This window comes from Lithobates pipiens, unplaced genomic scaffold (assembly GCF_037356315.1).
Source record: "Lithobates pipiens isolate NorthernLeopardFrog02 unplaced genomic scaffold, aLitPip1_a1.2 Scaffold_18, whole genome shotgun sequence".
Classification (NCBI taxonomy): domain Eukaryota; kingdom Metazoa; phylum Chordata; class Amphibia; order Anura; family Ranidae; genus Lithobates; species Lithobates pipiens.
Genome location: NW_027507758.1, coordinates 481,200,023 through 481,212,928, shown reverse-complemented (window position 1 = coordinate 481,212,928; position 12,906 = coordinate 481,200,023). Strand labels below are relative to the sequence as shown.

Here is a 12,906-nt window from a genome sequence, read left to right as displayed (position 1 = left end):
AAGGGGATGAGGAAATTATTAAATAATTTTTGTATGATACTAATTTACTGTACTTACAAGAGAGTGATAGATATAATATAGATAGATCTATTACAGAAGAGGAAATTTATAAAGCGTTAAAGGATACGGCATCGGGCAAAAGTCCGGGACCTGACGGGTACACGACTATTTACTTTAAAAAATTTAAGGAGATCTTAGTCCCTAGATTATGCAAATATATGAACGGATTAGGTACAAAATATGAAATGAAGGCTGAGGCCTTGCGGGCCTCGATCACGGTAATACCGAAGGAGGGGAAGGATCACTTACTCTGCTCCAGTTATAGGCCGATAGCATTATTGAATGTGGATACAAAACTATTTGCCAAAATACTGGCGTCTAGACTGAAGGAAAAGATGAGCGAACTAGTGCACCCAGATCAGGTCGGATTTATACCCGAGAGAGAAGGTAGGGATAATGGAGTGAGGGCATTACTCCTCCTCCAGGCCCTAAAAAACAGTGGGTCCCCAGGTCTATTCCTGTCTATAGATGCTGAGAAAGCATTTGACAGGGTAGACTGGGGACTCATGATAGAAACGTTAGAAGTTATGGGTATAGGTCCGAGAATGATCCAATGGATCCAGGTACTCTATAACCATCCGCAGGCCTCGGTAAAGATTTATGGAGAATCCTCTCCCCAATTTCAAATGAGAAACGGCACTAGACAGGGGTGTCCATTGTCCCCACTCCTTTTTGCCTTATCTCTGGAGCCGTTACTGACCTTTATCCGAAACAAGCAGGATATAAAGGGGATCGGGTTCGGAAGGGACGAACACAAACTCGCCGCTTATGCGGATGATGTGCTCTTTTTCATCACCAATCCTAGGATTACGATTCCGAACTTGCTGAGGGCGTTGGAAAAATTCAGCAACATATCGAATTTGAAAATAAACCTCGGCAAGTCCGAAGTTATGAATGTTAATATCAGTAACCAGGAAGAGGAGAAGCTCCGGGCAGAATTCCGCTTCCCCTGGCGTAAGGAGATTAAATATTTGGGAGTCTATCTTTCGGATACCATTAGGAAAATACATACGAATAATTATATCCCCTTACTCGGTGAAATTAAAAGAGAAATAAAAAAAATTTCAACATGTCCCCTCTCCTGGCTAGGACGGATCAACGCAGTTAAAATGATATTGGTCCCGAAGATTATATATAAGTTTCAAATGTTGCCCATTCCGCTCTCTCAGGCCTACTTTAGATTATTGAAAAATATAATTTCTAAGTACATATGGCAACATAAAAAGCCGAGAATTGCCTTGGCGGTGTTAAGCAGGGGGAAAAGACAAGGGGGATTGGCAGTCCCGGACCTAAAAAGATACTACAATGCAGTGGTTTTGTCACGAGTAGTGGAATGGGCGAAAGAGGTAAACGAAAAGAGATGGGTGAGTGTAGAGAACGCAATGAGTCAAGCACTTTTAGGACGCACAATATGGAATCCTCCACAGTTTAGGTCAATAGGACCAAACGCACACGAGATAACACGTTTAGCATTAAAGATTTGGGATCGAACACATTCACAAAATAACTGGGGGTACAATTCACCCTTGATTTTTCTTAAAGAAAATGATTATTTCACACCGGGAAAACAGGAGGTGGGGGGTAATTGGATAATAAAAGGAAACGCACAATTAAAAGATATACTAGTTAACGGTAAAATAGCCTCATTTCAAGCACTGAGTGCGGACACAGAAATTATGAAGATCGATGTATGGCGGTTCCTCCAGCTAAGTCACTTTATCTCAAATTTACCTCAGCCAATCCGTAGTGAAGAGGAATTGAGACCTCTGGAGCGGCTATGCCTGAGAGAAAAATCAAAAAAAAATATAACCCGATTATATAAGATTCTCTCAGAGGGAGATGAGCTGGAGGACCCACCATACATCCAAAAGTGGGAAAAAGAGTTGGGGTCACAATGTAGCACACAAATTCGCAAGAAGATATTTAAACTAATTCACTCTGGGGTAGTAGATAATAAGTTGATAGAGACAAACTACAAGTGCTTAGCAAGGTGGTACGCGACACCCGATAAAATGGCCAAATTTGTAGTAGAGCAATCTGCGGATTGCTGGCGAGGGTGTAAAAAAACTGGGACTATGGCCCATATTTGGTGGGACTGCCCCATTATTAAAAAATATTGGAGGAAAATCTTAGAGATAATAAAGGTTGTAACTAAAAAGGAAATAAGAGAAGATCCGTGGACGGTCCTATTTCATGGGACAGAGGAACCCATAAAGCAATATAAAACCTCGTTAATTCCCATACTGCTAGACACCGCCAAAAATTTAATCCCAAAAAAATGGAGAGAGAACGTAAGCCCTAAAATATCAGAATGGATTTTTCGTATAAATGAAATACAAAAAATAGAACATTATAATGAAGGGGATGAAGACCTAACAGTTGAAGAGGGGGGCTTAGATAAATGGGCATCGTGGGAAGAATTTAAAAAGTCTTGGAGATACGTAGAGGAAATTACACAATAAATACAAGAAGAAATTAATACCCGGTCAGAAACAACGGACATAATTATGGAACCCATTAGAAATCTGCAAGGAAAGGTGGGGGTGGGTAGGGGGGGGTGGAGGAAGGCAGAGGGGTATTTAATGTTATGATGGCGTAGGCATAAACCACAAAGAAATTAAGAAATGTTTGTATATATGTGTAATAAGGTTTTTTCTTGTTCTAAATTGTTTTATATACACTTTGCTGGAAGAAAAAACAAAAACAAATTTGAGATAAATAAAGAATAAAAAAAAAAAAAAAAGTAGGTCTGTTTGGCAGTGTGGAGGCAGGAATAGTATTTTAGGAGGTCAGATTTATATTGTGTGAAGTCTTCCTGGAACTTAGTCTTATGCCACAGATGCTCAAGTGCACAGCTACGTTTTCTGAGACTTCTGGTGTCGTCTGTTTGCCAGGGTTGTAGCAGTTGGGGCCTAATTCTGTGTGTAGCAAGTGGGGCAAGCTTGTCTAGGGAGGAAGAGAGTGAGCTGTTGTAGATGAAAGTGGCTAGTTTGGGGCAGGACAGGGGTGAGATTTTATCACAGAGGTGATCAGTAGCAGAGTACAGAAGAGAAGGGTTGAGGTGGCGAAGGTTTCTACATGTAACTGTTAGGCAGTTGGAGGGAGAGGAGGTGGAAGACAGGGAGAGAGCAAAACTAACAAGGTGGTGATCAGAGAGTGGGAGAGGATTGTTGGAAAGGCTGCACAGAGGGCACAGATAGGAGAAGACACGGTCAAGGGTGTTGCCATTGGAGTAAGTAGGAGCCTGTATCCATTGCTTCAGGTCAATGAGGTTAGACTGAGAAGTTTAGAAGTAGTATAGTAGTTTTAATGTTAACAGGGATGTTGAAGTCACCAAGAATAATTGTGGGGATTTCAAAAGAGAGAATGTAGGACAGCCAGGCAGAGAAGTCATCAAGGAAGGCTTATACTGGTCCAGGGGGGCAGTAGATGAAAGCAATTCTTAAAGAAATAGAATAGAGAGAGAATAGACAAATGCAATGTGCCTCAAAAGAGGAGAGTGTCAGAGAGGGAGGTGAGTAAAGTACCTGATAGGTGCTGCATGGGGCTAGAAGAATTCCCATTCCACCTCCCTTCCGTCTATTTGGTCTGGGGGAGTGAGTCCAGAGAAGGCCACCATGGGAGAGGAAAGCAGGAGAAGTAGTATCTGATTCATGAAGCCAGGTTTCAGTAATGGGAAGTAGGTTAAAGATATTTGTGATAAAGCGATCGTGGAGGGCAGTGAGTTTGTTATAGACAGAACGTCCGTTCCAAAGGACACAGGAGAAGGGGAGGCTGGTTTTGGAAAGAAGAGGAATAGAGACCAAGTTATGTGGGTTGCGACTGCTGACAGAGGGTATAGGGGGATGGGAGCATTGGTCAAAGACAGATGATGGCAGCCTAGGGTTTGGGGATATGTCACCAGATATGTCACCAGAGATTAGGAGAAGCAGGAGGGTGAGGGAGGTAATGTGGGCATGTGATTTATATGAAGAGGCATTCCTCAGAGTTCTGAAGGTTATATCAGTATTTGGATGTAGAATGAGCAAGAGTTGGTAGGTGCAGTAGTAGGGAGAGGACAAAATGCAGGGTGATATATATAAGCAGGGGGGTGGAGAAGAGGGGTGAAGGTAAAAGGGTTTGAGGAGAGAGGACACAAGTGTCAGAAGGATTGGTAGAGAGCGCATGTTACCGAGTGGAAGGAGAACTTAATAGAGAGACAGGGTCACCTGCAGTCTGTTAGGTGCTTTCCAGCGCAGTTTGCTATGTATGTTTGATTTGCGCAATCGCTGAAGTGCAGAAGCCTTAAGGATAGAAGCCCCTGCAATGTGCTCCCCCAGCAATGTGCTGACCCCTTAAGGGTGCTCAAATTTATACTGTTACAAGGGTGGGGTGGAAGTAGCATGCTTGTGTGCCCGTTTTGCATACATGTCTGTATGTTGCAATCGTGTATATGCAAATATAGCTAAGCACTTTAATGAATGCCATGCAGGCGACTCGTCAGCTTTACGTATACAGGGTATAGAGAAGATAGTGGTACCAAAAAGAGGAGGCGATAAGTTTAGATTGCTATGTAAAAAGGAAGTATTCTGGATCTTTTGAATGAATACTAGGAAACCTGCAGGTCTCAACTTTGAATAGGATATTTCCTATTACTATGAATGAGATAATAATTATTTATAGCCCTGGGTTTCTTTATATCCATTTTCTGCTCCATTGTACTTTGACATTTATTCATTTTTTGATTTTTGCTTCACTTTATATATATATTTTTTCAATGCCATTTTCAATATTTTTTTGATATCTGTATACTCTCCAGCTGATACCCTATTGCGTACATGTGTGTAGTATGTATATATGCATGTAGCATGCTTGTGTGCATGTGTTGCATGCATGTATATGCATATATGCATGTAATTTTTCAGTTAAATAGCAACTTTTCCATTATATATATATAAATATATATATATTTTTTATGGACATTTAGATATTGATTGTCCATTTTGGTTGACATGTGGCATATTATATTACATGTTGTTGTTGGAGATATATATATATATATATGTCATTATTTGTGCTTTCAGGGTTTTTGGCCTGTTATTCTGACAGGTTTTATATGGTACGTTCTCATTAGGGTTGTGGCTCTGTGAGACACAATGATGGTGCTTGATTGCCCACATCTGTGTCTCATTAGCTACGCTGGGAGTATTGATCTAGGGGCTAGTTAGACCTGAATTAATATTATATATATATATATATATATATATATATATATATATATATATATATATATATATATATATATATATATAATAACCGCCAAGAATGGGGTGAAACACATTAGTTGTATTCTATACCCCTCATTTGTACATTGTGGATTGTCGTCATGAATTTTCTACATCAATAAAGGTGATTTTATGGAAGTGCAGCCAGCCAGACTTTTTTCACATGGGGATTCCTGTGATATACAGGGCCAGCACCCATCAGTGTGCAGTGGCATCTGAAACAGTGGAGACTCACCTGGCGCCACGTTCGACTCTCTCACATGCATTTTGTCCTGATTGGACGTCTTCAGGAAGCTTGACCTAGTAATAGTGGGTCAACATGATCTGGTGAGTGGATGTACATGTGGGGATACCTGGAGCACTTTTTGAAACAAAAAAAAAAAATATGAAAATTTCCTGTTTTTAAGGGCACCAGCACGGGTTCAATAAGATAACATGTTTTACAGTGGGATCATTATAGGACCTTGAAATAATCATGGACACATACTTTTGTTGCAAACTAGCACTTGTTTGTCAAATTGTGTATATATTTAGCAGCGCAGTTTTTGTTTTGTTATTTGATACTTGAGCCATTGTCAATATTTTCTGCTCTCAGAAGAGACAAAATGCTTAGTTACAGATAATGATTAAATTCTCTGTTATTTTTTTTAATATGAGAAAGTTAATGTGTGCCAGGCCTTTATTATGGTCACCAGTAGACTAAATAGAAATTATAGGCTATCATGTAAACTTATCTGGATATTTTATAATGCTATATTTTGTTACAGAATGGCAGGTTATATTTTCTTTACCTCTTATGAATTTTAAATATACTCAAAAACGTATTTGTCCATTCTGTTTCAGCGACTAATTGCAATGTCTCCAGAACAGCGCAAAACAGAATTTGTTAATACTCAGACTGATGAGTTTGGTGAGCAAGAAGAGGTAAAGCCATACACTTTGGAGGAGTTTGCTATGCAGTATTTCAGGTATTAAAAATAACACCAACAAAGAAACACAGCATCCACACTCAGATTATATCATAATGCCATATACCCTGTATAAATATAATTGATTTGATGATGACATTATGTGTACTATGCAGGCCTCCAGAAGCCGAGTCTGTTTCCAGGGCCTTTCTTCAGAGATCACGAGCTAAGACTCAACTCTGGGCTTACTCCAGAGAGCCCCTCAGACAGCCTCTGCTCAAGAAGGTGTGTGATATTATTGATCTACAGGATTATGCCTGCCAAGCTTTCACTGATATCCTTTACTAATGCGTCAGACTAGTACTAATATAAAGTATATGACCTAGGAAGTGGATTCAATTAAACATATTTAAAGTTATTTAAAAGAAAGAAGCCCGTTGTGAAAAAAATATGAAGATTGCTTTTGCTTACACACACTTGCTTTAATGTTCTTAAAACATTCACTATATGCTGTTTTTTTTTTTTTTTTGCACTTTATTAAACCTTAACATGCTTTACCTATCATGAAGTACATGGGTGACTATCCGTCAAAGCAGGCTCGCTCCCCTGTGGAACTTACAGATCAGATATTCTCAGGCCCCATACGTGAGGAAGCTCTAAGAGACGAAATCTATTGCCAGATAATAAAGCAAATGACAGGAAACAACAACAGGTAATACAAATAATGTAATGTAATGTAAACAAATTCATTGTTGTATAGATATGGGACTATAGCTGGCTATACACTGATCAAAAGTCTGACTGTTCAGTAGGGACGAGACACATTTTGATCAATATGTGGCCTTCCCTGCTTGAAAGAAGTAAATTGTTTGATCAATTTTTGTTAAAGGAATATGTTGGAAATTTTTTGTTGATCAGCGACTGCAGTGTATCCTGATCAGTCTGTTCTGACCATGGTAGGCTCAGCTGTTAGAATACAGTGTCCTAGCAGGGGTTTTCCTCCATCCATCTAATTTTGTGTGGATGGAGGAATCTGCTTTTTGGGAAAGAAATATCACTGTATGGCCAGTTCAAGTTTGTAAGTTAATGAAAACAAGCACAAATGGTTTACGTCTGTGTGAAAGAGATATTTATAGTTGCTAGAAGGAGAAATATTGTTCAAAGCTAAGAACAAAGCCAAAGCCAAGACCTTTTTCTCTTTTGATACCAATAATGTAACTAAAACGAGGGCCTTGGAATATATTTTGGGGAACATGGGAGGAGGCTCTAACAAATAACTACACCATTTCCCAAGTTCTCAGACACTGAATGGCTTAGTAATTTGCAGGTATAAGCACCAATGTTTTGATGGCTTCATTCATATGTCAATAAAACACATCAGAAGTAGCCTATTATCTGAATTTTCCCACCAATTCATCTATGACAGCCTTTGTTTATCTCTATGATATTTGTAGCTTTTATACCTATGTAGTGCATGTTAGTACTGTGGTCCATTTATATGAAAGAAATGCAGCGCTCTCACCAAGGGAGTCTCCTAAGTATGAAGAGTCCACAATAGGGTGCTCTGGCTATTGTGTTCTCCGGGCAACACTAGGCAACAATCAAGATAGAAAAATCTGGGAACTTCATTTCCATATACAAAATGTAAACGTTTATTGGTACATGTAAAAAGATACAAGGGCTGGAACGTTTTGGCACACTGCCTTGGTCACAGCACACAGATAAAAATGACAAACACTCTATATACGGTATAGTAAACAGGAATGGAAACAACCCCACCCACCGCATGAGCAATAATCCAATCATGCTAATGAATCTGTCGGAATGCCCAGCTGATGGAAGTGGAGAGGTAAAGAAAGATCATATACCACTAGTGAAAACATCAAAATATAAACAAAACAAAAATTTAAAATAAAAATGAAATAAACCATGAAGAAAAATCAAAAAGGAAAAAGGGAGAAAAACAAATATAGGAGGAAAATAATAACAAATAATTCCAAATATCTTTATAAACACTAGCATATGAAAAAGTGAGTTGTAACATATATAGATGGGTATGAAGTAAAAAAGATTTTGTTCCTTTATTTATAATTACCAATTCTATAAAAATCCATATACAAGCCCCTAGCACTACTAATTGAATGTTACAAAAAGCTGAAATAAAGGTTTAAAAAACAGCTAATCTTGACTACTATTTTAAAAAGAACTCCACATCATATCTGTTATGTGTATGTGGATCTCCGAATACACCTCCCTGCCGCCCCCCCCCCCCCCCCCCCCGTTCGGTTCGCACCAGAACATGCAAACAGGCAAAAAAATTTGTTCGAACACCGTTAAAGTCTATGGGACACGAACATGAATAATCAGAAGTGCCCATTTTAAAGGCTTATATGCATTGATTTTAATAAAGCTTGAAGTGAAACAATAAAAGTGTAATATTCCTTTAAATTTTGTACCTGGGGTGTGTCTATAGTATGCCTGTAAAGGGGCGCATGTTTCCCATGTTTATAACAGTCTAACAGCAAAATTACAATTCTAAAAGACAAAAATGTATACTATAGACATACTATAGACACCCCCCAGGTACAAAATTTAAAGGAATATTACACTTTTTTTTTTTATATTGTTACACTTTTTTTTTATTGTTTTCACTTTAAGCATTATTAAAATCACTGCTCCCAAAAAAACTGGCGGTTTTAAAAAAATGTTTTGCCTTGATACATGTCCCCTGGGGCAGGACCCGGGTCCCCAAACACTTTTTATGACAATACCATGCATATTTCGAATTTGCTGCGAACACCCAAAAATTGTACGCTATTCGGCGAACTGGCAAACAGCCAATGTTCGAGTCCAACATGAGTTTGACTAGAATATAAAGCTCATCCCTGCTGGCAGCATTAATTATTGCATTCTAAGGGGGGGGGGATCTTCATGGTGTAACAATACAATAACACGGCAGGAGTGATTCCCTCATCCACATCGAAAGTGTGGATATTAAAATCTGATTTTTCGTTCAATCCACTGGTTAAACAAAGCAAATGATTAATGGCCTGCCAAACTCCACAGCAATAGCTATAAAAAGAAAGCCCACCACACTCATTGAGTGTTGCTGCTCTCCAGAGTATGAAGGCAAATATTACAATTACACCAGTACTTCATTAGATGGTCAATCTACCCAAAACTGTTTTATAACTCTAGACTGGGCCATAACTCCCCACCTTTTTTCTTTTATGTCTTTATACATACCTTTTTCCAGGTGTTTCTGGTATAGTCTTTTAATATTTTGGGTTAGGCTGCAGAAAATATCTTCATGTAATGATGAGAGAGCAGCAGGCTCTGGTGAGCCCAGGGCACATTTTTGACATGTGTCCTGGAAGCATCTTTAAACCCATAAAAATTAGAGTTACACTTACCGGTAACATCTTTTCCGGTAGTCTTTCAGGACAGCCACATTGAGAGAGACCTTGACTCCTCTTCTTCCTTGGAAACACTGCGGCAACACTGCGAGCCCCTCTGGTTGGCTGGGGAGCCTCAAGAACACGCTAATAACATACTATCACATATTAATATTGTGCCTGCGTTTTAGGTCTTCCTCAAGAACCCCCAAAAATGCGGGTGGGTAACTAGGCCTGTCCTGAAAGACTACTGGAAAAGAGGTTACCAGTAAGCATAACTCTAATTTTCCCTCCCCGTCTTTCAGGACAGCCACATTCAGAGGATAAGCGAGCACTTACCACTCAGGGCGGGACAACGGCTTCTAAAACCTTTCGTCTAAAGGCCTGCCTACTAGCCGATACCAAATCCACTCTGTAGCGTTTCACAAATGTGGTAAAACTGGACCATACAACTGTCTTGCAGATCTGCTCTGGCGTTGCTCCAGCTCTTTCTGCCTGAGACGCTGGCATTGCTCTGGTAGCGTGTGGTAGAGTGTGCTTTAATCCCCATCCCCACAGCTTGTAGGCCTGGCTAATAGCTATCCTGAACCATCTGGCAATGGTGCCTTCTGTCCCTTTCTTGAAAAGGAAAATGCATTAAAGAGAGAATCTGACTTCCTAAAACACTTTGTCAGCTCCAAATATCACAGGATACATCTCCTAATGTCCAAAGTATGGAACCTAAATTCCCTTTCGTTTGAGGGATTAGGGCAAAAAGTTGGCAAAATTACCTCCTGGCTTCTATGGTATTTCAAAAGCCACCTTCAGTAAAAAACCCAGGTCAGTCTTAAAAACAACTTTATCCGGAAAAACAACACAAAAGGGGGGTCTAACTGAAAGTGCCTCTATTTCACTGACCCTCCTGGCAGTGGTCACTGCCACCAAAAAAAAAACAGCCTTATAAGTTAGGTCCTTTAGAGCACAATATTCCAAGGGCTCGAAGGGGGATTCAGTCAGAACCTGCAGGACCAGGGAAAGGCCCCACTTAGGGAAGGGAGGACCCTGCGCTGGTCTCTGTCTAGAAAGGGCTCTGAAAAATCTGACCACCCAGGGGTTGGTGGCCAGGGATCTCTCTAGGTACACGCTAAGTGCAGAAACTTGGGTCCTAAGGGTACTGGTGGCTAGCCCCTTATCTGCCCCGCACTGCAGAAACTCCAGGACTGCCACAGGGCTCTGCACCTTAAAAGAGTTCTCTAGGCACCATACTCTAAAGCGCCCCCAAACCTTTTGGTATATTTGGAGCGTCTCCTCCTTTTTACTATTAAGGAGGGTGGCTACTAGTTGTTCCAAAAAGCCTTTGTTTTTTAGTATCTCTTCTTTAGAAGCCAGACCACTAAGTTCCAGTGGTCTACCTGGGGACAGAGAACTAGGCTATGTTGATAGGAGATCCTTTCGGGGCGGAAGGAGCCAAGGAGGTTCCTCTGCCAACTGCCCGAGGATTGAGAACCAAGCCCTTTTTGGCCAGTATGGAGCCACTAAAATCAGAGTGGTGTTTTCTACCTGAAATTTCCTTAGCACTGCCGACAGAAGCACCGGAGCACCTAGCGTGTTTTCCCATCTGCTAAGAGAGAAGAAATATGAGGTCTTTGTATTGCTCCTTGAGGCAAAAAGGTCCACCTCTAGGAGGCCTCATTTTCTGACTATGAGGTTGAAAACCTCCTGATTGAGTACCCAGTCTGCCTCTCTCAGCTTCGTTCGGCTGAGGAAATCGCTCCTCCTTTGCCCTTACCCCTTTGGCTCCAAGTCTTTTTCCCCTCTGGTTTCGGAGTTTTATGCTTTTGAGGATGAAATCCCCTCTTGGGTTGGTTTGGGGGCTTTCGTTTCACTGGGAACGCCTTCTTTTTATCAGCGGTACAGTCTAAAACCGTCTCTAGACCTGGGCCAAGGAGAAGATCCCTGGTCAGTGGAATGCCACATAGTTTGATCTTTGAGGCATTGTTGCCTGGCCATGTTTTGAGCCAGAGGGCTCTTCTGGCTGAGTTGGTTAACGCAGCGGTCCTGGCAGATATGCGAACTGACTCAGCCGAAGCACCCGTTATATATGTTACCCCTCGCAGAATAGCCGGAAAGGACGACAAAATAGTCTCTTTTGCCATACCTGACTCCATGTGAGCCTGAATTTGAGTCAGCCAGTGCTCGAGGTTTCGTGCCACCACATTGACCGCCATATCTGGTTTTAGATTACCTGGGGTTTATTCCAATGTCTTTTTTAAGAGGGAATCAATCCTTCTGTCCATGGTATCCGTCAGAGCTCCTAGATCCTCAAAGGCCAGATCTGTGTGCCTGCACACATTTGCGAGAATGCTGCGTCCAATCTGGGGTTCTTGTTCCAGATTGAGGCAGGATCGTCTGAAAATGGGAATCTTCTTTTCAGGGACCTAGAAAAGAAGGGTTTACTTTCAGGATCCTGCCATTCTTTTTTGACCGTTTTTATTAGGACCTCATGAACAGGAAAAACTTTCTTTTTCTGAACCGTGATAGTTTTACCCAACAAATGGGCCCATTTGCTCATGTACAGATGCATAGTCTCAGTTAAAGGAGTTGACCCATGGAGGATTGTGGAAATTAGATGTGACTGGTGGGGACCTTGGGCACAAAGGTGTTCAAAGGAAGTGAGTTTGTCAAGTGTTAGAGATGAAGATTTGGAGTAAAAGAAGTGCCTGACCTGTAGGTAAAAATAAAACATATGATTGGGTATATCAAATTTATCTCGTAACATCTCTAAAGCGTAAAGCTTCCGTGTAATGGGATGCACTAGGTTTCGGAGCTCAAAAAGGGGTGGTTAAGCCATGCGGAGACCCTGCCCAGGGACAGACTATCTGGTATAGTTGGGTTATACAGCACATTCGCGAGGGGAGGTCAGGCTGAGGCGAGAGAGTATCTCTTTTGACATTTCTGGCAGATGTCCAAAGTAAAGGACATTGGAGCCATGCACTGGCACTTAAAAGTGACATCCAGGGAGGGCAGGGCACCCCAGAGTAAGGAGCATGGATGGGTTGGGTATAGAACTCCCTTCTCAATGGCCGCCCACTGACTAGTTGCATGTAAGGAGGACCATGTAGTAATAGCTCTCAGGTGTGTAGCATGGTAGTACTTAACAACATCCCGGGAGCACCCAAACCACCCCTGGATCTGGGCGCGATCACCACCGAGCTCGCTAGACGATGGAATTTGCCATCCCATATAACTTTTAGAAAATACCTCTGAAGTACTTTGAGTTATGAGGATGGGATGGCAACG

General features: G+C 41.1%; 1 protein-coding gene across 2 annotated transcripts in view; it reads left to right on the top strand.

Moving 5' to 3' along the window:
- Positions 1-12,906, top strand: part of MYO7B (myosin VIIB) — a 523,403-nt gene that overhangs the window by 443,067 nt on the left and 67,430 nt on the right. For both annotated transcript variants that reach the window (XM_077488413.1, XM_077488412.1), the window contains exons 36-38: positions 6,168-6,292; positions 6,409-6,566; positions 6,791-6,944. In XM_077488413.1, the coding sequence (XP_077344539.1) occupies positions 6,168-6,292; positions 6,409-6,566; positions 6,791-6,944 (437 nt within the window). The remainder of the gene's footprint in view (positions 1-6,167; positions 6,293-6,408; positions 6,567-6,790; positions 6,945-12,906) is intronic.